Below are 25,886 nucleotides of genomic sequence, written 5' to 3'. Positions count from 1 at the left end.
GGCTCATACTAGAGGGGCTTCAAACTGAGCCAGTGGATAATAAGGCACGCCTACCCTGAACTTGACATTCACGCCATCACCACTTCGCATATTACTCTAGAGATGGCTGCTGTGGCTTATGAAGATCTAGATTTTGACTACGAGGCTGACCCCCCGAGTGCTGCTAAGGTCCCTTCTAAGGGTAAGGAGGATGCAGCCCCGAAGTGATGTATACCGAGCCTATGAGCCGGAAGTGATATGTATCGAGCCTGCGAGCTCATTTTCCTTTTTTTTTAACACTGTAAAGCACATATTAGTAATGAAGTGCTTTTTTCTGCTTAAGTGTTGTGCAACTATTTATCTTTTGCCAAAGTGATTATATTGTTGAGCTGCATAGAATTAGGTCCCCGAGACGAGGGGATTCCATGAGGCGAGTTGACATAGTAAGGCTATATGCCCGATCAGTTCTCTACCTGGCTTGGAGCGAGCTTCACACCCTGGGTTTCGTACCCGTGCTACCTACTCTTTTGGCACTAACACTTAGTTTGCGCTGATGAGGTCTTGAGGTCATCCTCAGCTCAACTCTTTAGCCCTTAGGACATTTTCCTAGGTTTTTTGCCCATGCCGGAGAGGGGACAGGGTCTTCTGGTGTAGAGGTCTTTTTTACTTCAGCATTCTGGCCCTTGGGCTCTTGGGAGCGGCTTACAGTCTGCCCAGTTCGGTAACTTATAGGTAATATCGCCTTAGATTGACGATGTTCCAAGCTCGGGGTATTTGCCTACCCTCCATGGTCTCAAGCTCGTATGCTCCTTCGAATGCTCTCTTTATTCGATAGGGTCCTTCCCAGTTTGACCCGAGTTTTCCAACGCCGGGCTCAGGTACCATGACCATGCGGAGAACCAGGTCGCTGACGTGAAAGTTTCTCTTCTTGACTCTGGCGTTGTAGTACCGAGCTACCCTTTGCTGATACGCTGCGGTCCTGATGTATGCGAGGTCCCTCACTTCGTCAAACAGGTCGAGGTTGGTACGTAGCTCGTCGTTGTATGCTTCCAGCCGAAGTGAGGGGATTTCGATTTCGGTTGGGATGACTGCCTCCGTGCCATAGGTGAGGTTGAAGGAGGTTTTTTCGATTTTCTCTATAGTTTGGTATGCCCATAGAACGCTGGGTAGCTCGTCCGCCCAGAACCATTTAGCTCGGTCTAGCTTGGCTTTTAGTCCGTGGAGAATAGCTCTGTTCATGACTTCTGCCTGACCGTTTGCTTGTGGGTGCGTGACCGACGTGAAGTTTTGTCGGATCCCCATGTCTTGGCACCACTCTTGGAATCTGATGTCTTTGAACTGCTTGCCATTGTCGGATATCAGTATTCGATGTAGCTCGAAGCGGCACACTATGTTCTTCCAGAAGAAGTTATGGACGTTTCGAGCTATGATTGTTACGAGAGGTTCAGCTTCAACCCACTTTGTGAAGTAATCTACCGCAACTACTAGGAACTTCCTCCAACCTGTTGCTGGCGGGAATGGTCCAAGTAGATTGATGCCCCATTGTGTGAAGGGCCATGGGCTGGTGAGATACTTGAGGTCGGCGGCGGGCTGGTGGTGAATATTGACGTGCTTCTGGCACTTATCGCATTTCCTGATCAGCCCAACGGCGTCTGCTTTCATTGTTGGCCAATAGTACCCCTGCCGTAGTGCTTTTTGAGCGAGGGCGCTGCCCCCCAGGTGTCCGCCACACAGGCCTTCATGAATGTCGTGGAGTACAAGCTCAGCTTCGGGAGGCCGCAAGCAGCGCAGGTAGGATCTCCGGTACAACCGTCTGTCTATTATGACGTATTTGGTTGCCTGGCACTCTACCCTCCTAGCGGCATTGCGGTCTGCATGGAGGGTTCTATGTAGCAGGAAGCTCGCGAGTGGATCAATCTAGCTCGGCTCTACTTGGGTGAAAGGAGCGACCTCCTCTGCCCCCCCCCCCCCCCCCCCCGAGAATGCTAGGCCGAGGTAAGTCCTCTATGTACACAGTTCTCATGGTGTTGTCACTGGTGCTGGCTAACCGGGACAGGGCATCGGCCTCAGCGTTCTCTGACCTCGGGATTTGCTTGATGAAGTGTGACTGGAAGCTAAGCAGAGCCTCTTTTACCTTTGCCAAGTAGGTGATCATAGTTGGCTCGCGGGCTTCGTATTTGCTTGTAACTTGGTTGACCACAAGCTGGGAATCGCTGCAGATAACTATGTATTTTTCTTTTACCTCTTGCGCTAGGGTCAGTCCGACTATCAATGCCTCGTATTCTACCTCATTGTTGGATGCCACGAACTTGAAGCGTAGCGCGTACTCCTGTTTCGTGCCACTCGGACCGTAAAGAACTACATCGGCTCCGCTGCCCTGCTGATTTGAGGAGCCATCTACGTGAAGGATCTTGGGTTCTTCATCCCAGTTCGCACTTGACCTAACTAGGAGTGATGCCGAACTGGGTGCGACCTCACGAGGCTCGTACTCAACCGACTTGGGAGCATCGAGCTCACCCGAACTGGGAGCCTCGTGCTCAACTGGCCTAAGGACCTCGGAGCTGAACGTGCATTCTGCCACAAAATCCGCCAAGGCTTGGGCTTTGATAGCAGTTCGTGGCTTGTACTGAAGGTCGTACTCACTCAGTTCGATGGCCCACTTCGTCAATCGACTAGAGACCTCGGGCCTGAGCAATACTTGCCTCAAGGGTTTGTTAGTGAGGATGATGATGGATTGGGCTTGGAAGTACCGACGGAGTTTGCGGGCGGCAATGACCAGCGCATAGGATAGCTTTTTTTTATCTCTGGATATCTCGTTTATGCTCCCTACACTACTTTACTAACATAGTAGATGGGTCGTTGGACCCAATCTGCTTCCTTTATCAATACCGAGATGATCACTTCGTCGCTTGCCAAGAGGTACAGTTCTAAAACATCTTCCTCTTCAGGCCGGGTCAAAACTAGGATACTGGCGAGGTATCTTTTGAGCTTGTCAAACGCGAACTGGCATCCCAGGTTCCATTCGAACCCTTTGCTTTTCATTGCCTTAAAGAAGGGCAGGTAACGGTCCGCTGATTTAGACATAAAACGACTCAGAGCGGCTATTCTTCCATTTAACCTCTGAATCTTTTTTACTTTTCGGAGTGGTCTCATATCTAAGATGGTCTTTATTTTATCCGGGTTGGCCTCAATACCGTGTTGGTTGACGATGTACCCTAGGAACCTACCCGAGGTGACACCGAAGACACACTTGTTTGAGTTTAGCTTCATGCTAAATTGACGCAGGATTTGAAAGACATAATGCAAAACTTGTATTAATTCATGCGAAAATTTTGTCTTGACGACCATGTCGTCTACATAATTTTCTATCTTTGTGCCAATTAAGGGTTGAAACAACTTATTCACAAGTCTTTGAAAGGTTGCCCCAGCATTTCTCAGTCCGAAGGGCATAACCTTGTAGCAATATAGGCCAAACTCGGTTATGAAGGCGGTTTTTTCTTTGTCAGCCGGGTCTATCCTGATTTTGTTGTAGCCCGAATAGGCATCCAGGAAGCTTAGCAAATCGTGTCCCAAGGTCGCGTCCACTAGGCGATCAATCCTAGGGAGGGAGAAGCAATCTTTCGGGCAAGCTCAATTCAGGTCGGTGTAGTCGACGCTCATGCGTCACTTGCCGTTTTCCTTCTTTACCAGAACAGGGTTGGCCACCCAGCTCGAGTAATGAACTTCACTTATGAAGTCTGTTGTGATGAGCTTCTCGGCCTCCTCATCGACCACCTTCTAGCGTTCTAGAGCTAGGTTGCGTTTCTTCTGTCTAATGGGCCTAACTACAGGGTCAGTATTCAACTTGTGAATTATAAGGTCGGGGTTTATACCAGGCATCTCTGCCACGGACGATGCAAAAATATCTAAATTTTGAAGTAAGAAACTTACCAGTTTGGTTCGTAGGGGTTCCTAGACGGAAGCACCGATCTGAAGCGTCCGAGCTGGGTCTGCGGCTGAGGTCGGAACAGCGACTGTTTCTCCTATGGGCACAGCTCATTCTTCGCCTTTCTCCTTAGGCCGCTCTAGTTCGAGGTCATCAGCCACCTTGGTCTTTCTCTTTAGGGCAACGACATAGCACTTGCGGGACTCGAGATGGTTGCCCTGCGCTACCCCCACACTGAAGTCTGTAGGGAACTTCATTGCCAAATGATAAGTGGAGACCACCTCTTGTAGGATATGGATGATCGGCCGACCTATTATGGCATTGTATGGGGAGGGGGTCGCGACCACTAGGAAGTCGTGGTTGAGTCTGACTACGCAGGACCATGTGCCGACCTCCATGGGTACTGTCACTTTCCTAAGGGGCCTGACTTCTTCTCCGCTGAAGCCCACCAAAGGAGTGTTCACGGGCTTCAAGTCACTTCCCTACAACTGAAGCTGGTCGCACGCGGTTTTGAAGAGAATATCTGTCGAGTTGCCCGAGTCAACCAGTACACGTCTGACTTCGAAGTCATTGATTTTTACCTTTATGACAAGGCATCGTCGTGGGGGTAGTGAACTCTGCGTGCATCGTCCTCGATGAAGAATATGGGGTCTTCCGTCCTTGGCTGCTTTGGGGGATTTTGTTCTTCCCTGGCGGCCTCACGGGTTGATGCCCGAGCTACAGCGGAGGTGCATCCTACTACAATCGATCCTCCAACGATCACATGAATCGTTCCCCGAATAGGCCTTTCCTCTAGGGGCTGCTTCTGTGACTGTTTTGCCGGCCGGCTGCTGGGCTCGGGGGCATCTCTGTTGTGCTCCCTCTACCGACCTATCTTATTATTGTTATTATTATTATTATGCTGTACAAAATTTCTTAGGTACCCGCGACCGATAAGTTCCTCTGTCTCGCCGTGGAGATTATTATAATGTTCGGTGCTATGGCCGTGGTCTCTATGAAAACTTCAGTACAAGTTTTTATTCCTCTCGTTTGGGTTCCCTTTCAGACGAGGTGGCCACTTCACGTACGAGGCGTCTTTGATCCTCATCAGAATCTCAGCCCCCTTCGCGTTTAAGGGCGTGTAGTCCGTCCGACCTGCTATGGGAGCTCAGAATGGCTGGCTTGGCTTCGTCCCCCGAGCTGAGTCTTTTTTTCTCTTGCCATCTTGGTTGGAGGGTTCGCCTTCCCTCTTCCTTTTTTCAATCCCGCTTTCAGTCCTTTGGTTGATCTCCTCCTTTGTCCTTATGAATCTGCACGCGAGCTTGAGGAATTCAGCTATGGTCGCAGGCTGGTTGACCACCATGTGCCACTTGAATTCCTTGTGCGTCACACCCCTCTTGGCTGCCGCGACCTGTACTGCACAGTCTTGGTGCAGTATCTACAAGCACGCGTCATTGAACCGCTTGATATAGCCCTGGATGGACCCTCCTTCCCTTTGGACTATCTTGAGGAGGCTCTCCTCAGTTCGGGGGTACCGCTTGCTGGTAACAAAGTGCGTGGTGAAGATTTGCATAAACTGGGTCCAGCTTCTTACCGATCCGAGGGCTAGGTTCCTGTACCAGGTGCGGGCCACTCCCCTGAAGGTGGTAATGAAGGCCATACACATGCAAGACTCACTGGCCCTTGCCAGGTGCATTTAGGACTGGAAAGCATCGACATGATCACTGGGGTCAAAGGACCCATCATACTTGTCTAGAGGAGGGAGTTTGAAATCTTTGGGCACGGGAACTGTGAGGAGTTCTAATAACAGGGGGGAAGGGACTGAAAGAATAGGGGCAACTTTTACCTCGTCCGAGCTTGCTTCTTCTTTACCTTGGAGCTCGGGCAGGACACGGGTGGTAGTTCGGCGACTTCGCCGGTGCCTCCGTTGCTGCTTGGAAGGCCCGGTATTGGCACTGCTTGCCTCGGTGTTTCCGAGCTCAATGGGCCCAGACTGTTGGTGGTTGTCCATGGCCAGAATGCCGAACTGGTTCTCTGTGAGCGGGAGCTCGAACTTAGAGTGTCGAGGTGCTGACTTGATTGGCTGGGAGGTTCCTAATCCATTAGTGAGCTGAGAGACAAGGGTAGTTAGTCTTTTCCTCCTGCCTGGGGATGAGGCCTGGCTTCTGGAGGGGTTCTGAGGCTGGGAAGCTTCCCCTCGGTGAAGGCGCCCACCCTGAGGAGAGGGCTTGACTGGCTTGATAGCAAGGTGTCGAGGTGGGAGCTGCGGTTGGTTCAGAGGTAGTTGGGGGAACTGTTGTTGGTAGTGATACTAAGAAATGTGGTGTAGTACTTGTTGCTGATGGAGTTGATGTTGCTGGAACTGTTGCATTTGGGCTTTCATGGCCCACATGCATTGCATCAAGTCATCAAGCTGATTCTGGCTGGTCGCCAAAGGGACAACGGTCGGTTCGGCGAAGGTTGTCTCAATATGGAGGGAAAGGGGGACATTCACAGGTGCCACCGTGCTCGGTGCAATGAGGCTAGGGATTCCGTCCGCCGAGAGGGGGGCGGTGAACTATCCGATGCACACAGTGGTGGGCTGAGGGTGTTCCTCTACAGCACTCAAGTTGGCGTTGTGCCTGTTACTTCTGGAGGAAGCCATGGATGCTAAGGTTTCTTTTTAGAGAGAGTTAAAGGTTAGGGGAGGCTTTTTGAAGTCTTCCCACAGACGACGCCAAATGATGATGCGCAATCCGGTTGGTCCTAGCTGTCGGTAACCTTGCCTTTGACGGAGCTGAAGATGCTTGAAACAAGGAAGAAACTGGAGATTTTCGGGGATGAACCTGGTAGGAACACTCCGAAGCTCAAGTTAATATTCTTGATAAGGGAAGGAAAATAAGGGATTTCAAGACCAAAAAGCACAAATATCACATACCCCTGTCTCTGGGGGAGGAAGGCCTTTTATAGCCACCTGGTACACTTACTCCCAAATTTCTGCCAAGTCAGGTACAACCGCCTTTGTGGGGGGCAGGCATAACCGCCACTGTCTCCTCTGTCAGGGCCGTCTCTGCCAAGTGGGATGGCGGTGGCAGGTGGTCGTCACAGCATGATTGCCATCTGTCAGACCCAGATCAGTCAGGCGTGTTGCCTCGAAGTACGGATATGTCAGACATGGTTTCACAGTCGCACGACCTGGAGCCGAGGTACCGGAGTGGTGCACGATGTGAAGTCTTGAGTTCGAATGTGTAGGTCCTACCGTCCCGAAGTGCTGGCATATGGTCCGAACTAACACGAGGTGGACTAGTTCGGGCCTTACCCCTCGCGAGCTTTGTTGTTAGCCTTGGGATCCTTTAGGGAGAGCTCGGGTTTCACTCCTAGGAAGTGTGGGTTCCTCTTGGGGGGCTCGGGAGCTTAGGCCTCTCTTTGGGATACGACCGCGTTATGTCACCGTGTCGACCTGGCATTCCTGCCAAGTCACCCCGTCTTCTAAAAAGCAATATAAGCTTTCTAAACAACTGCAAACAGAGAATTTAAAGTTGCAGCTTTATATTTTAAATATTGATATAATGGGCAAATTTAGAAAATAAATTATTTTCAAAAAAGAGATTGGAAGGTTTTAGCTAATCATTCATACAAAGGGAAAACTTGGAAAATAAACATTTTAGTCAAAATAACTGTATAGATATTTTGGATATTTTTTTGCCTCTTTTTAGAGAATTCTAATAAAGGGGATCTAATTGTAACTTTGTTAGAAAGTTTAAGATATGTGATTGAAATTACCAAATTTTAGGGGAGGTTTCAGCAATTTGTCCTAAATAAAAGGTGCAATGATCATAATTTATTGATCATGATGGATCGGGTTTTTATAGATGAACCCCTAACTTATGCCTTTATTTGCATCTCGATAAATGATTGATGTGTGTAAATGCAATTATTTGGACAAGTGTTTATTGGAATAAGCTTATCTAAAAAAGTGATATTAATAAAGATATGATATTGTCTCATCATGTATTATCAATTTTCATCGCACATCGATAAATAATTTATCCAAGTATGAGGAGATTACTACCTCCCTAAATAAATGAACCACTCAAGAAGTGTTACTTTTTCATGAAACCCACTAATACCATAAACAAATGCTGATTTATTTCTTCTCTATGGGATCTACCAACTTATTCACACCCCACTTCCTGAAAAATGAACGATACCTTAAGGCTATGTTTGGTTCGAAGAAAAAAGGTAGGAAAATGAAGGAAAACCTATACAAGGTTACTTAGACTAGGGGTGCAAGTTGGGTAGACTTTGTCGGTTTAAGTTCAAATTGGGCCTAAGGCTCTAGTCTGATGTCAAGTCTGAATTGGCTTGTATATGATCAAGTTGCACTAAAATTTGATACATTCAGATTGGGTTACAGTGTATCAATTAATCCTATATATATATATATATATGATTTATTAAATTTAAATGCATGCAGATATGTATTTATATAAGCATATATGCATGCACATTGTTGAACCGAGCTTGGGTTGGGATAAGATGCGTTAGGTTTGGGCTACCTAAGAGTTAGGTTCAAGCCCATCCTGAAAAGTAAAAATGCATATATTTTTGCAAAATTGCAGATTGGGTCAGTCTAGGCCCAATATAGAGGCGTATTGTGCCGATATGCACCACTCATCAATTACATATCCATGTAACCATGATGCATGGGTACAGAAACAATATACCCCATATTAGGAATATATTATCGATATTTAAACCTTGGATGTAATGGGTGACAGGAGGGGTGGGGGTTGTCTTGAATCCGAGAGATTGATTAAATATGGATGGGTCTACCGAAATGATATAGATGAGACACTTTGCAGGTCCATAAAATGTACCCTTCAAATCTTAGGCGAGAAAACCTTTCACCAGCCACCCCTCATTCCTTGTGCACCTTTCATACTCACAAAAACAAATGGATCGGGTTGATTGGGGTTGGGTCAAGATAAACCATGGTCCCAACCCAAGAAATAATTTATACACACAAAATAAAAAAGAAAACTTTGAAAATAAATGTGCATAATTAGATCCAAACCAAACCCTTGTAATTATAGACGATTGACCATTTTGTGATTCCATAGATTTGATCCCATACCTCCTAGTTAGAGGTTAGAGGTTAGAGGAGTGACATGCGACCAATTGATCATTTTGGCTATTAGATACTACCCGCTTATAATCCACAACCATGCTTTTAATCTATAATTTGACAACAAATCTAACTCTGTAAGTTTTTTTTTTTTTTTTTTTTTTTTTTGTATTTGATCGTACGCCTGAATTCAACAGGGGGCGTATTTTTTTCTTGGGCATAATACAGCAACGCTCTTGTAAATCTCCTCCAAAATCAATGGTAACCGACATCTCTTCTGGGACAATACAGTTGACATTACCAAATTCAGCCACCACTGGGTTCATTTGTAAAATTAATATATCTAATATATATTAAAGTAATGAAATCAGGCCAAAGTCTTTCTCAATTAGACATGTGGTCCATTTACATTCAGACACTTGTTATTTCAAAGATTTAAACAAAATGGACACGTGTTAAAATCTGAATATTGGTAGTTTAAGAATAGAAACCACTAAACATGTGTCAAATTCTGTTTAGTGGTAGCTCAAGAAAACAACTCACTAATATGTAAAGTGGAGCCCACCACCTTGCAAAGTTGTGAGAAGTGGGAAGTTCCCACTTTCAATCATTTCCTAAAAAAAAAAAAAGGAAGTTGTGCTATTAATTACTGTAACTACTAAACTAATTAATTAATTTCAGCTACTAACTACTCGTAATAATTACTATTAACTACTTTTAATAAATTAATTACAGTTATTAATTACTGTTAACTACTTTTATCTAATTAATTTTTGCTATTAATTACTAATAATAATTACTCATTGATAATAATTAATAACTGAAAACAGTTTCTTATAATAATTACTGTTATTACTTAATTGCTGATAATAATTAATTAGTGATAATATTGTTCATTATTAATTCGAAAAAATAATTTCTTATAATAATTACCGCTAATACTTAATTACTGATAATTTATTAATGGCAATATTGCTCACTATTAATTCGAAATGATAACTAATAAATATTTTCATACTGGTAATTAATAATTCGAAAATAATAATTTTATATTTATATTAACTCATATTAATTATTATTGATTTCATAATTATTAATATATTATTAATCTATATTACTCAATAAAGACATGGAATAAAAAATATTCAAATTACCACTAAATGAATGAACTAAAAATCTATGAGTATTCTAATTGACTTGAATTTGACACATCAACATGCCCAAAAATATAATTTCAACCTACATTTTCTATTTTTATCTCCCAATTCCCATAATTCAAACATACCATTAGGTTATGTACAAGTTTCATTATCTTTTTCTAAAGATAAACTTTAGCCAGCCTATGTGCATTGTGGGGAGCTTAGACTTACAATTAATAATCATGATTGATCAAAAGAAGTGTTGCTACCTAACTTGGAGGTGACTTCTATACTTAGGATGGTCCCATTATTCTCGTTTCTTTCATGTTTCTTCTGTTGGATGGGCTTCGGAGTCCTAATTATATTATCAGTTGATTGTAGCCATACATGATGATGATTTGATTGTAGTCATATATTTTTCAATTCTTACTTTAGAGGATGGATGCATCTGCAAATGTTGTTTGGCATGAATTGTTTTTCTTGGCAGCTCTTTGAATGATTTTCTTTATTCTTTGCCTCTATGAATGGATATCATAAATGCTTTTTATCCATTCATATGTCCCTAAATATTAATCAGTATTGGTGATATTGTTGTAAACATCCATCTAAGTTTACTATTTTATAAATAAATTAATGATTTCAAAGTAATTGATACATTTTTTGGGGTGAATTGTTCAATAGGACATTGGTTTTTTATTGTTAAATAGTATATTTCAAATTAAATGATACTGTAGTATGGGGTCATTATCTAGATAAACATGGTAAATCTCTTAAATCAAATAAAGAGCCAACCCTAAATGTCTATTATAAAAAATAAAAAATGAAATAATTCAGATTAAACCAAATAATTACTTACTCAAAATTATTGAATTAATAATAATAATAATAATAATAATAATAATAATAATAATAATAAAAGTAGTAAACGTTTCAAGTTGAATTTAATGATTCATATAATTTTATGGGTTTGACATATAAGGGTCATTTTATGCGAACCCGTAAACTGTATGAGTGTCTTAAAAAATGACAGTTTATAATCAGTAATAAAAATCATTAAAGTTTAAAAAATGACAGTTTATAAACAGTAATAAAAATCATTCACTAGTTAGGACATATCTTAATGGGAAATTAGATATTAGATTAGAGTATCTGTTAATATTGTGTTGGGTGCGTTACCTGAATCATATGCAAATTATGAAACCACTTCAGTTTTACAACTCTTTGATTTGTACTCCCATCTCATACAAAATATGTATTTCTTTGTTTGGATAAAAAGCTTAAAACCTCTCTTAGCTTTCTCCTCATTCTCCTCAATATTGAGCCTCCCCTCTTTTCAAAGTGAGTACATAAGCTGTTTTATGTGTCTAACGGAGGAGTTCAAAAGTCCAATATAATTTCCTTGTTTTAGCGGTAAAGCTGATTAAAAAAAATCCAGTTCACAGGGTTATCAAGTGGCCATATTGGGCTCCAGAAGGGAGGATGGGTGCTGCTTTTAAGAGTTATGGACGGCTTAACTGTGAAAAGTTCTCTTTGCGATTACAAAGGTTTTGCAGCAGGAACTATGAAGCATTACTAATCTGCCCTCAAAATGTCATCTTCTCTCTTGGGTCCTTGCTTAAATTCTTGCTTCTTATGGCCTTGGTAAATTTTTCGAGTTACAAAGAAAATCGGTGCATCCTAAAACATAATTCCCAATTGGGAAACTGCAAAGATAATGCTGAAATTTAGTAAAACAAAGAATATAAGAAACAGAGACACCCAAACCCAAATCAGAGTCTTGACTTAGGCTCAATTTGAAAGGAATAAAATATATATATATATAGTATAAATAATACAAAATACAAGGTTTTACGCTCTATATATTTATATTAACAGAATTCGAATATCAGCTGTACAATTTGTGATAGGTTATGATGAAGGAAGATTTGGCCCGACCTCTTTATTATGAGACACGTGGCAGAAACGACAGCTCGGCAAAAGGGGCCAAGCCTAGGCGGGAACAAGGGGACACACTTCACCGAACTGACCCACCTTGTAACAGCTCGGGATAGACTTCGCCGAACTGCCACCTTGTGACAGCTCGGGATAGATTTCGCCGAACTGCCACCTTGTAAACAGATCGGAATAGACTTCGCCGAACTACCTTGTAACAGCTCGGGATACACTTCGCCGAACTGACCCACTTTGTAACAGTTCGGGATACCTCCGAGCTCAAGACCGCCTCGCTCAGCACTTCGCATCATCTTTTGGGCATCAAAGCCAAACAAGTTGTACCATGCCTGACACCAGGGAAGTCCGTGCCTGAGGGCGCCACACCTGACTGACTTGGATCTAACGTTTGGCAGCAACACTCTAAACGGCCACCTGCCACCGCCACTGACGCCGCCATCTCCAGTTAGACGGTTAGGCAGTGGCGGTTCTGTCTCAGCAGAAGGGACGACGGCCGAGTTGACAAGCGCAAGGCTGGATATTTGCCTTTTCAGCAGCATAAGCAGCCGCCTCAGCAGCCTGGGTATTTGCCTCTGCAGCACGGAAGGCTTCTTCAGCAGCATGAGCAGCAGCCTCAGCAGCTCGCGCCTGTCGCGAGCTCCTCTCCACTTGGGCCGCCAAGGCATGAATCGAAGAATTCACCTACCAAAAGAAACAAGTGAGCAAAATGACAGCAGAAGCAACGGAATTAAAAAAGGAAGACAAAATCTAACTTACCACCATGGCATGTGTTACGGCGCGGCAAGTGACCTGATTCAAGGGAAGATCGGTCCACGCCGCGACCTCCTTGGGGAAAGTAGCGTCCCTACTCTTCTGAAGAGCGTAGTTCGGCATCAACACGCTCCTAAACTCCCCTTGAGCTCCCGAGCCTGAGGGCCCAGCCCGTGTATGAGTAGACCCGGAGTGAGCAGGAGCACTTGAGTATGCAGGAGCGCCCGTATGAGTGGTTTTAGCGTAAGGCGCCCCGGCGGTCTCGTGCACCGGTGGAGTCACTTCGGGCTCCTTGGGCAGATCCTCTGGCGTATGGTCTGGGGCTTGGGGCTCCTCATCCAGGGGCAGCTCGTTACGAGTTCGCTTGGCGACCCGCTTCCTCCTCTTCATACCTTGGAACAAACGCCCCCCACGAGTTCTCTCTGCATCCATCACACCTACAGAAATGAGTTCGACATAAAAAAAAAGCCGCATAGCCAGAAACCTACCCGAACTCAGGCCGGCTGCAAAAAGCTTAGCCTCCGTTAAGTAGTGGTGGCACTTTAAGCCTTGCCGTGCCCACTGCCGGAGACCCTTCACCGTCTCTTTATCAAGAGTCACGCCCAAATCGGGAGCATCCTCACCCCACCCGGTCTGAAAGGGCCATCCTTGTGCACTTCGCACGTCGAAGTAGTCCCGCTTCCAAGCCGGGACCTTATTAGGAAGATCGTGCAGAAGCTTGAAACCTTGGCGAGGAGAAAGGCAATACACCCGTCTCCCCCCAGGAAGAGAACCCGCCTGTCTCTTGAGCATCAAGATAGCGGAGAATATCTCTAAGTCTAAGGGAAAGTTCTGCTCGCAAAAAAGGGAAATTGTCCCCACCAGGTTCCGGATAGAGTTCGGATGAAGCTGGCCAATGGTGACACCAAATTGGTTTATGACTTCGACGAGAAGGGGATGGAAAGGAAGTCGCAACCCTGCAGCAAGCTGCTCTCGAAAAATCACGATCTCGTCGGGACCATGTTCCCAAGGAAAGCTACCCGAAGGAATAAAATATGTATACCCCCCAAGGAGATTATAAGACAGACGTATGGATTGAAGCCCCTCAGGCGTCATGGTCAAAGGGCCAAACCGGTCTAGCATCCAACCTCGGCGGGAGGTAGACGCCAAACTGCCCAAAGCGACTCGACCCACTGGTTCGTAGTCCTCAAACTCCACCTCAGGATCACTGAGGCAGTCTGGGGACACGGCTCGATTGGTGGAACCTACATCGGCCCTACTCGAAGAATCATCTGAACTATCAAAGCTAGACATTGGGGAAAAGACGAATTCAAGAAAGTACTCACCGGAAAGTTTGAAGAAAAACCAAAGAACCATGAACTGTATAAACAGCCTTGACGCGAGCTGAAAGGTTGGACGCGAGCTTAGTAGACAAACCGCAGAAGTGACAACAACCGGGGTCCCCCACTATTTATAGCTACAGTAACCAAGAATCGACCATGCATATCGAAGACGATCCGACGGCCCACGTTCTTACCGGCCGCACAACCCTTAAGGTCGAGACGTGATTGGCGCACGTCTTTCCGAAAAAAGCGAAACGTCAGCGCGTCTTTTTGAAACCGACGTTGCTTCGACACGCGTCTTTTCGAAACTGACGCGCCGCACGTCTCCCTGACAGTCGACCGCGCACGTACAATAGTGGCGTCCTTTTTGAAGTGACCCGCTGTCATGTCCCAGCGGCGCGAGTTGGTTTGAAATTTAAAACGCATGGTCACAACCACCAGCGTTCTTGAGTAAGCACGTTTCCAGCCTTCTCGATAACCAAAAAGCCTAGCAAAAGCGTCTCATACAGTGAAGGTTTGAAGGATGAGACAAATCCACCAACTACCTCGTGAAGACTCCCCGCACCATGGCAAGACCCTCGGCGCAAGGAGTGGGGGGCAATTGATGAAGGAAGATTTGGCCCGACCTCTTTATTATGAGACACGTGGCAGAAACGACAGCTCGGCAAAAGGGGCCAAGCCTAGGCGGGAACAAGGGGACACACTTCGCCGAACTGACCCACCTTGTAACAGCTCGGGATAGACTTCGCCGAACTGCCACCTTGTGACAGTTCGGGATAGACTTCGCCGAACTGCCACCTTGTGACATCTCGGGATAGACTTCGCCGAACTGCCACCTTGTAAACAGCTCGGGATAGACTTCGCCGAACTACCTTGTAACAGCTTGGGATACACTTCGCCGAACTGACCCACTTTGTAACAGTTCGAGATACCTCCGAGCTCAAGACCGCCTCGCTCAGCACTTCGCATCATCTTTTGGGCACCAAAGCCAAACAAGTCGTACCATGCCTGACACCAGGGAAGTCCGTGCCCGAGGGCGCCACGCCTGACTGACTTGGATCTAACGGTTGGCAGCAGCACTCTAAACGGCCACCTGCCACCGCCATTGACACCGCCATCTCCAGTTAGACGGTTAGGCAGTGGCGGTTCTGTCTCAGCAGAAGGGACGACGGCCGAGTTGACAAGCGCAAGGGTAATCATACCCGATCTGACAAGGGCCTCGGGACGAGTACACGAAGTGACTATAAGAGCCCCCTGCCCCCCGACAACGGAGGTATGCAAACTTTGCGCTATCTGGTATTACCTTGCTTTTGAAGGATTCTAATTTGAGATTCGGAGCCTCTACACCGGGTTCCCCCCGGAGCTTTCCCATCTCCTCCGTTTCAGGTTCCCTGCTACCCCATTCGGAAGTAAGGCAGCGGACAGCTAAGACCAGCCGGATCACGCTCCATCAGGTTACTTGGATAATCATCGCCAATATTCGGAGAAGTAAGTGGAGGGACCACACCGGATGCAACACCTCCGAAGTCTAAATACAAGGTGAAGCTACCGAAAGGACGTCTCTCTCTCTATATATATATTGGCACCGCCTTGTCTAGACACTTGGACAGGTGCATGTGATGTTCAATCTTCACACAGAAATGCTTATTATTATTATTTTTTTGCCTTTTTTGTTTCATTTGCATTCACTGATGCAAATTTTACGTCTAAAAAATTAATTTAAAATTTATATCACCTTCCTTCTATCTCAATTATTTCTTATATAAATGGGACTGTATCTACTTCATTTCAAAACAATTCCTATTTCCATTGTCTTACATACAAAGTGGGATGGGACTACATCATTCTACTTCATATTTTATTTTTCACAAACAAATAAGATCAAATCTAAAGCAAAAGTAAATTAAAATTTATGCTCAATCTATTTATACTTCCATGCATTTACACCAGTGCAAATGATATTTGTATTGCAACTCTATGCGGCCGGTAATCGGTTCAAAACAACCAAAACCAATCCAAATCCAAATAAAATCTAAACATGTCATCGAATTTGAGAGAGAGAGAGAGAGATTCAAATTAATTCTCGTTAATAGAGTCACTTTGGCTACATTTATGAGCAAAGACACCCTCAATTAAAGGGTTTAGTAAACAAGACTGGTTAATAGAACCGTCCCCCTCATCACTGATCTCCCCTCAAGAAATTTCATTTTTCTAGTCGTTTGCATGGGGAATCAAATAAGGAAAAAATGGCACCCGTCTTTGACATAAATCCAAGACCCCAACTCATATATGTTTAAGAAAGAATTATGCTAACAAATATATGTAAAAAGAATGATAAATGATTAATTAACAACAATTGAAAATTCAGAATTTTTCACAGCGGCTAGGCAAACCAGTTTCATTATCAACCACCACGATCTCTGTCATATTATTGCAACCAAGCACATCTTGCCCCAGTTTTGCTCCTGCTGCCTTGAGCCCCCTCAGAGACATTGCCTGGTTGAATAGGTTGAGTGCAGGCAACCTCGACGCCGGAGGCAACTTCCCCCCTGGCAGCAACCCCCGGAAGTCTTCCTTCAACAGGGGCACTTCAAAATCTGATTTGTCATGTCTAACCACGTTATCCTTGGCGCTAATGTGAGCCCCAGGTTCCATATGGTTTGTGGAAAAGCTGGTTTGATTGGGGAAGTTCGGATACAGACTCACATAGCCTCTGAGGTACATCATATCGATGAGAAACTTCTTCCATGAAGCTTGCCAACCGTTGGTTCTAGATTTTGGAATTTGAACTGGGTTTTGCTTAGCATCTTCCGTGAACCTCATGTTCATGTAAACATAGAATTCCCTCCAGTGCTTGGGGAAGAAAACAGCACCCCAGCTGCAAGGCAGCTGATGGAGATATGGTGTATTTGGATGAATGTGCTTGAAGAACTCAGTTGCATTCCACTTGGGTCTCTCTTTCACTACTTCAACCAATCTTGGGGTGTAGAGAGAGATGGAGGAGAGCTCAGGGAGTGAGACCTGTGGATCGTAGTGGTAGGCCAACAGGGCGTATTTAATCCAGAGATAATAGTATGGAGACACTTCTATGTCATCTTCAAGTAGGAGACCATAATCATCATCAGATGATGGATACCAACTCTCACTGACAGCTCGGATAAGCCCTCCTTGGATGATTCTTCTCCTCAGGGTTTTGGGGCCATGGGGCCACTGGAATGAATTCACCAGCCTCACTGTCTCTTCATCCACTTTGCTGTCAACGTTGAAGCTAATGGGAATCTCATCCCCAAGATAGTAAGCATGACTCAGTGATTTCAGAAGCCTTCCCAGAGAAGAAGCACGGTTTTGGGTAACGATGTTTACTGAGATTCTCATCCGGTTCCAATCTGCATGTAATAACAAGAGTTGATTAGATCATTCAACAATGAAGTAACAGAGGATAAATCATACTATTTCTATATATGCCAACTTAACCTGAATTAAGGCATATCCCTTTTAAGGGAACTCAAGAAAACTTATTTACTGGTATTAAACCTGATCATGTTTACCAAATAAAATAAAAAAAAAGGAATTAAAATTGATCAAATCCACCAGTTACAATTCAAAATCAAAACTTTACATACCATATTCAACCAAGAGGGAATATATGAACATGGAGAAATCAGCCTTATAGTTATAGGAATTAGGAAAACACTCATCAGTAAGGGAGTAAGGGGTATTCTCCAATGTGAATTGTTTTTTCCTGTTTCAAGTTTCAAAAACAAAAGAAAACCAGCTGGTTTGAAAACAAATTGGTTCTTAAAACAAAAACACAGAAAACATGTTTTTGGTTATGCATGTGTTTTCGAAACTGAAACCAAAAACATGTTCTTTAATTTCTAGTATAAAGAACATGCTTTCATCTGTTTTTGTTTCAAGAACCATCATTTTAATGGTTTCAAAAACATGTATTGTTTTTTGAAACAAAACCAACTTGTTTTTGCTTTTCAAAACAAAAATGGTTCAAGAACGTATTTTTGTTTTTTTGCTGAAGTGGCAATTTCAGAAACAAATGAAAACAAAAACATTCATGTTGTAGAATGCCTCCTATATCTTGATTGAGAATTTTGAAAAACCGAGTTGTGAAATCCAGAAACTTGAAGAGCTCATAAACTGAGGAATGAGCCATGTTTCAAGTTGATTGGGACCTGATCCTTTTCTAGTTCACATTGACTTTCGACTTTTAACCCTGAACAATAAACGTATTTCCTTGATTTTCACTTTAATAATTAAGAAACTAAAATATGTCCTTGTATTCGTCTATAAAACATAAGCTACATTTCTTACTTGGCAATGCTGTTGAACGTAGGTCAGCCATCCAGAGAACCTTGGGAACAGAAGATCTTGGTAGTAGAACCAGGGTTGTACTGTTTGAATTAGTCTCTGATGCCATTTTCAGAGCTTTCTTAACATTCAAATCAACATCAGCCACAGTAATCAGCACACTGGGATTGTGGATTCTAATCAACCCTTTCATGCTTGAGTACACAGCTTGCAAGACAGGCACCTCTGAATCTGAGACACCAGAAAGAGCTCCAATCGCCAAATCAAAAATCTTGAATCTTCTTTCTCTGCAAACTGACTTGGGCCAGTTCAAAGCAGTTGCAGCTTCTTCACAAGGACAGTAACTGCCTCCAGAGACAGCAATATAAGCCTTCTTGCCAACTGTGGACCTGAATTTTTCAAGAAGAGGGGCTAGTGCTTTTACTTCATCAAGAGAATGGGCATAAAAGAGTGCATCTATTTTCTGAGGATGCATTGCAGCCCACTGAGTCACATAACCTGTAGAGAGAGCTCGCCACCATTGATCATCTCGGACTTGAACAGTGCCTTTGAAGATTACTGTGGTCTCAGACACATAAGCAAGCCTGTGCTCACTGTCGCCCCAAGTTTCCTTGTCGTTTTGGTCAACTGGAAGAACAAAAGATCCCGCATTTCTGTACTTTTGAAGTTGATAACTGCATGGTTTTATGGATTGGGGCCATGGACAAATGAAGCAAAGTCAGATAGAAGAGACACACATGATATACAAGCTACAATAATAAATTATAAAATTGATCACAAGTAGGGGTGTCAATGGACTGGTTTTGGGTTGGACTTGGTCCAAATCAAAATCAATTTGGGTGTATTGGACGGAGTCAACAGACCAATAAGACATGTTGAATTGGACCGGTCTAGACTTAATGGTCCAAAGTATTTATTCGATTGGATTGGACCTGGTCCATCCGTAATGGATTTATATTGGATTGGGTCGAATTGAACCAATATCTGGTCCATTGATAAAAAGGTAAGAATGCAGATGTCAAAATGGACCAGGTTTGGGTTCGAACCAATCTAAATTAACACCAATTCGAACAGATTGGATGCTCCAGACATTGAATTGGACCAATCCAAATTGGTCCAAAGTATTCATTGGATTGGATTGTACCAGGTTCATCTTTAATGAACTCATATCAAACCGAATCGGATTGGACCAAATCCGGTCCAATTGACACCCCTAATCACAAAAGAAAGAAGTAGAAGTACCCATTACTATTTGCTATCTTCTGAATATACTTTATTAAACTCAGCAGATGATCAAACTAAATTAACTACTTTCAGATCTATTTTTTTCTCTATTAGAAATCGGAACTTTGGAAGTAATATATGTTAGTTTCAATAACTTGTTGAAAGTTTCTAGTCCAGATTCAGAACTGATCCAAATGGATAAAACGAAGAAGGCACATTAGGAATGGCTAAGAAGTACCTGAGGTGCAGATCTTCTCCAGTCATGAAGGTGAATGGTGTCTCAATAAAAAGTGTTTTAACAAGCTCGGCTGATAAAAACCATGAGCTAGACAGAAAATCCACCTGCACAATTCTGTCAACTGTGATATCATAGGCAGGGTCAGGCAAATAAAGTCCTGCTTCCTTGGAACGAAACTTTCTGTAGCTTGGGAACGTATAGTCCTTCTGTCTGAAAGGCAAGATCCTTCCTATGCTGCCCAGCACCGAGTTCTTGTACTTGTTCGTCCCCGCCACATGGGCCATTATCTGTAACATCTTCCTTCCAGGTATCATGTCGTCGTCTAGGATGTATACCAGATCGGCTTCTGTCTGTAGGGCCATCTGAAACCTTCCATAGTATTTGAAATCGTAGCTAGAACTAATAAAACTGATCCTCGAATCATTGTAGCTGTCCACAATCCTCTTCAATGAGAGCTCATTTGGGCTTCCAAATGAGAGCACCCAGATACTGTGGATGGGAAGGGTCTGCTGAAGCAGGGAATCAAGCTGGGAGCAAAGCGTTTTCCGCTTGAAATGGTTTAAAATCACAGTGATTTTTGGGATGTTAGGGCCCCGCAAATCCCACTTCGAGCTCATAGCCATCAGCTGGGAGAGAGTCTCTGTCCCAATCGTCTTGCTTTGGAACTCCAAAACCTCATCATAGAGCTCCCTCTTCAACTTGATCATCTGAGTATCATTCGACTTTTTCTGTACGAAATCAATATTCTCATGTTCACAGACCTCAGAGGGTGTGATAGGGGGGATTTCAGCTCGAAGGAGGGAAGAAGCTTCTTGGTAGTGTCCGAGAACATGAGGTTGGATAATGAACTGCTTCCAGTGCTTGGCAATTCGGCTGGCCCATGCGAAGTCTGGTTTTGTGCGTAAATCTACAGTGGGGCTCATGTAATACAGAAGAAAGGTGGCATAAATTGCAAAGGCGAACTGGAGACAGGTTAGAGCAGTGACAAGGCGAGCAGATGCGCTTCTTTGAGCTTTCATCTTGGTCTTTCCGCCCACATACTCATTGATCATCCCTTCCAAGTATTCCCCACTTCTCATAGTGGGCGCCCGAACTAAACCCATTTCACAAATTTGAGTACGGAGGAAGTTGATCTACAAACAAAAACAGAGCACACCGTTTTCAGTCAAAAATCGTCGGAAACACGGAGCCCAAATTTCAAACTAACAAGCCAAAACCAAACCAAAATTTATGGAATCAATTATTAATGGTCTATGAATTATAAAAACCAAATAAAATCATTCAAGAATGTCTGGGTTCTTTTGATACCCAAACTTCTAAGCAACAAGGAGAACAGAAGCTGAAATCAGTATTATGTGGTAAAACAGACCAATTACGATTTCCAATGAAACATAATGAGAGATAACAGACTCCGGGAAAGAGGTAAACAAAAAAAAAAGAAAGGAGCCGGAAAGGAGATTCTATACTAGAGAAGAGAAGGAAGAAGAGGTTTCGTTGAATTCTGAAGCGCAACGGATCGTGTGCCAAAGGTTTAAAGTTATAAGGAACTAACCCCATGCAAAATGCATCAAAAGGTCACATGGACGTTAGAAAGTTTAACGCGTTCCCTTCATTACTCATACAATTCCCCTCTGCGACACCAATGAAAAGCCGGTTTTGATGGCGAGAAAGAGGGCAAACCCAGCGTTTTTGGCACTGCTCTCTCTGTACTCTCTTCATTAATTTCTTTTGCACCCTTTCTTTCTTTGCACGAAATGTAAACAAATCTTGAAACTGAAATATATTCATTATTTACAGTTAAAGAGAACCCAAAAACTATATTTCTTCCTTTTTTTTTTAATTCTCCAACATAAAATTTCAGAAAATCCGCTGAAGCTTAACCATACCCAATACTCGAAAAAATATTTATAAAGAAAAAAAAAATCTGTTTTATAACAATTGCTAAATATCTAATCTAACCAAAGAGATTTACTTCCTTTTTCCGGAAAAATCACTAGAACTCATTATTCACAACTTTTGCCCATAAATGCAAAAAACAAAATCAGAAGATTCTTTTACTTTCAATTTCGAATAACCTGAGTCCATGATAAGTTGACAACTTAATAACGACACTCATATAAACGAATCAGAAAATAAAAAAGAAAAAAAAAAAAGAAAAGAAAAAGAGAATATTCCGAGTCTCTGAGTTGGAATTTTTATCTTTCGAAGAACTCAAAGCCTACTAAAATGCAAATCCCCAAACCCCTAAGCATGTACTAAAAATATAAAAATGGGAAATTTTGTCAAACGCAAATCCCAACGATAAGTAGTTTATGCCCATAGAAGCCCAAAGCGGCAAGCCTAAAGATAGAAGAAAACGAAGACAGCGGAGAGGCAAACACACTCTACCTTGATATAAAGAAGAAGAATAATCCTTGCGACCGCAAGCTAAAACTTCAACAGACCGCCATTAATGCATCTGGAGAGGTCGCCTTAAAAACCAGAGAAGAAAATAATTGAAAAAAGTTGGAGACCTTAAAGAGATTTAAATAGAGAGAAAGAAATCGTAACAGTTGACTTCGTACGTATGTATGCATGTATGAAGATCGCAGCATTCTTTGGTAATGCCTTTTTGCCGAACTTTGGCAAGTTGAACGTAAGAAACCCATATAACAGTATTTGCAATTTGCTTGCAGGAGGGAGAATTCAAATCTGTTTGGTTCGGTTGCTTATTGAAGAAAAAGAACCATAAACACTTTTTTTTCTTTAATTTTGTTTCACTTAGTCAAGGCTTTTACAGGGGAGCCTGGGAGGTGAGTCGGCAATGAAGCAGGAGACGTTAGTATCTGGGATTTCATAGTTCTAGACAGTTTACTTTCCACTAAGAACTAAATTGAAGAAATGGTTCTACTGTCGATTTTCAGAGCAAACATAAATAAAGGGAAAATAAAATAAAGAAAGGGCATGTCAAAAGTGTAGCCAATTACCAAAATAAACTTTTATTGTGATTGGTCAAACTTCTTCAGGTATAATGCCTTTTTTTTGGCTGACGGGGCACGTGGGTTCAATCGGGACGGGTTAGGTTGGGTTGAGGTTGAGGTCAACCCCAACCTTAAATCTAAACCAAATTCATGACGAAAATTATGATGTCAGAAATAGATGATATCGGAAAGGCTTTGATAATCAGAAATAGATGATACCGGTTGATTGATTGTAAGTCTTTTCGGTATTATGTTTTTTTTTTTTTGGCATCATAGACAAATCCAAGTCCATGATTTTGAATTGGGTTGAAGGTTCAAATTGTCCCAATATATATATATTTTTAGGGTTATCACTATATAAATAAGTTAGAAGATTTTAGGGTCATGTTACTGGTCAAAGGAAATTCTAAATTCTTGATTTTGCATATCAAGATGACCGAGAGACTGTGAACCTTAGTTGGGTCGATCCAATATTCCAATTTCTTCTCTTTTATTAAAATCTTCCTATGTCGTAAATTAACAGCTAAACTTATTAATGGGTTAAGTGTTAACCCAATTTAAATATTGTGTATTATTAATTTTAGACAAATACGAAGAAATGCGGTTTGAGTTGGGTCAGGTTGCCTAAGGCCTCAACCCTAACCCACCCATCCTTTTCGGGCTGGGTTTAAGGCTTTAAGCTAGCCCAAGTTGCAACCGGGACCTTACGGAACAACGACGCAAAGCTTTGGAGCAAATTTGGAAATCCAATAAAGTAATAACGATGGTTTGGAAAATTGCGCATTTTTTAATTAAGAAATAACAGATAAGACCGGCCAAGTTTATACTTTTGGCTATTGTATCGGCCGATATTTGAGGAGATTGAAAATATAATCTACCTTCTCATTAAGAGTACTGAAAACTCTGAATGCTTTGCTTGAATCTCAAATTATGTAAGAGTTAAGACATTGACACTATTAATATTTAAACTAATTTCCCATTGAAGATTCTTGATGGGGATCCAGCTCCCAAAGTGATCACCAAAAAAATTCTTCTGTACGCCATCACGTTAATATATCATTGGGTTGTTCTATGGAATCTCTGATATGGGTCCGGTTGGTTGAACCCAGTTATCAGGTGAGGTTATCCAGAATAGGTTGGCGACCCGACATCTCAGACTAAGCTCAAAAAACCTGATCAAGCCGGTTGAGCCAGGGCTTGATTAAGAAAATTAAACCTTGTTTTTAATTAAGCTCTATGCTTCCATTAATTCATCAATTTAACACGGTTTAAGCTGTCGGTCCAAACAAATTGACCCTTTCTGTTCACTTATATATGCTTGCTCTTGCTAATAACCGTTGGACACCATGAACACAAAGTTATATTTATTGCTCTTGCTATGGAACCTATCCAGTGCCTGTTGGAGGAATCTTTCCTCTCACGGTGGTCCATACACATATATTATGGATTGCAGGCGGCTTGATTCAATTTTGGTTTATCATGTCAAGAGGAACTTCAATCATGTTGTTCATAAACTTGCTAAAATTGATGTCAATGGTCATTATTTTGGGGTGGGTGATACTCCCTCTTGTATTTTTTTTTCTGTTTAATTCTGATTTGTCTCCCGTTGAGACTACTGGAAACCTAGATTTTATAAGTAAATGAAAGTTGGCTTTAGGCCTTTCCAACTCGAAAAAAAAAAAGAAAAGAAAAAACTTCAGCTGAGACCTCTAATTGAATGGTTTTTATACTCTAAAATTATAACAAACTCTACTCTCTCTATTTCTCCACATCAGATGATTCTCAACTTGTTATTTTGAGTCTGATTTTCCAACTTAAACGTAAGCTAACTTTGTACTAAGTTGTACACTAACAAATGAAAATTCATTGGATGGCTTTTATTGGTCAAACTCTCAAACTTGAAGAATAAGTGAAACATTTAAGAGTCCGTCCAATCAAAATCACTCCTGAAAATTTTGATGAATGTCCATTGGTTTGTATAGTGTACGTAGGCCTTAATATATATATATATATATATATATTAAATATATGTAAGAGATCCGAACTGTCTAAATATGCGTGATTTGTATAGTAATCATGTATCTGATTACTTACCACACTTGTCAATAGCTTTTGGAGTAATTTGGTATACTAATTAAAGTTAATGATGTGGAATATTAATTACTCAGACTTAACACATCTCCTTGATGGTGAAATGTGATAATTAGCTAGGAAGGCACTTTTCTTCTAAATCTCGATCGCAACAATTAGTCACCCCTTAGCAGTTACCATGTGACTTGCAGTAATACAGGTCACGTGTTAAGAAATATATGCACGTGAGTTGCCTACCACGAAAACGTGGAGGTGTTAAGAATGATTAGAGGAATCATGAGAGCATTGATTAAGAGATAAGTGACTCATCCTAATTCCCAAAGGACCAAGTAAGAAAGTGAGCAGCAGTGGATGGTCAAAATATCAAATGTCAACTCAAAAGAAAATTCAACTTTCCATGGTTGGTCAGTTTTGTTGGAAAACCCCCAACTCAACTGAGACCTACCTATTCATCCATTCACAGGTGGCAATTTTTTTTCTTTTCTGGTGGGCAACTGAGATTTGACTTGGGAAGAAATTAAAACTAGCGATGAGAGATCCATCGATCCATCCATGTAGTAGTGGAAGCCACATAAGCAAGAATATCGCGAATGGCTCGTTCTATATTTTCCCGAATCTCTCACTCTCCTTTTGCTGGAGAAAAGGAAAACAAGACTTAAGTATTAAAATACCTAACAATATAGAAACGTAGGTATTCACAAGTCTGAGCCTGAGCTGAGGGACTCCATCATCTCCATGTGCAATTGCCCTTTGCCATACCATAATATATAGTCAATGTAAAGAAACTGGTCTATATTTTGTTTTTCTTTTTTGTGGAGTAGTACCTAATACTAATACTAGCTAATGTATATCATTTCACATGGTTTAGACTTTAGAGCCCCTTAATTTGAAGGAGAGAT

At 42.4% G+C, this 25,886-nt stretch overlaps 1 protein-coding gene across 4 annotated transcripts; it reads right to left on the bottom strand.

Annotated features, from left to right (window-relative positions):
* Positions 1-16,219: 16,219 nt before the first annotated feature.
* LOC148868435 (glycosyltransferase family protein 2) lies at positions 16,220-22,773 on the bottom strand. Of its 4 annotated transcripts, none has more exons than XM_088968592.1 (4): positions 22,325-22,773; positions 19,937-21,069; positions 18,478-19,148; positions 16,220-17,537 (listed from the first exon to the last, which is right to left on the bottom strand). In XM_088968592.1, the coding sequence occupies exons 2-4, from the start codon at positions 21,037-21,039 to the stop codon at positions 16,516-16,518; spliced, it is 2,796 nt and encodes a 931-aa protein (XP_088824718.1). In that variant the 5' UTR covers positions 21,040-21,069; positions 22,325-22,773; the 3' UTR covers positions 16,220-16,515. The 4 variants fall into 4 exon arrangements, with proteins under 4 accessions (XP_088824718.1, XP_088824717.1, XP_088824719.1 ...); XM_088968591.1 differs by lacking the exon at positions 22,325-22,773 and adding an exon at positions 21,489-21,698; XM_088968593.1 differs by lacking the exon at positions 22,325-22,773 and adding an exon at positions 21,403-21,451.
* Between the last annotated feature and the right edge of the window lie 3,113 nt (positions 22,774-25,886).

Source organism: Nelumbo lutea, chromosome 2 (assembly GCF_056320005.1).
Source record: "Nelumbo lutea isolate HS-2025 chromosome 2, American lotus-T2T, whole genome shotgun sequence".
Taxonomy (NCBI): domain Eukaryota; kingdom Viridiplantae; phylum Streptophyta; class Magnoliopsida; order Proteales; family Nelumbonaceae; genus Nelumbo; species Nelumbo lutea.
The sequence above is the reverse complement of the archived record's forward strand: the minus strand, read 5'-3'. Positions and strand labels throughout refer to the sequence as shown.

What these genes read in the sequence shown, in the direction of transcription:
- LOC148868435 (XM_088968592.1), bottom strand. Translation starts at nt 21,039, where the DNA reads ATGGGTTTAGTTCGGGCGCCCACTATGAGAAGTGGGGAATACTTGGAA. An exon ending in GGAGAAGATCTGCACCTCAG is followed by an intron (nt 19,149 to 19,936) that starts GTACTTCTTAGC and finishes AAAACCATGCAG; the next exon opens with TTATCAACTTCAAAAGTACA. An exon ending in ACGTTCAACAGCATTGCCAA is followed by an intron (nt 17,538 to 18,477) that starts GTAAGAAATGTA and finishes TATTACATGCAG; the next exon opens with ATTGGAACCGGATGAGAATC.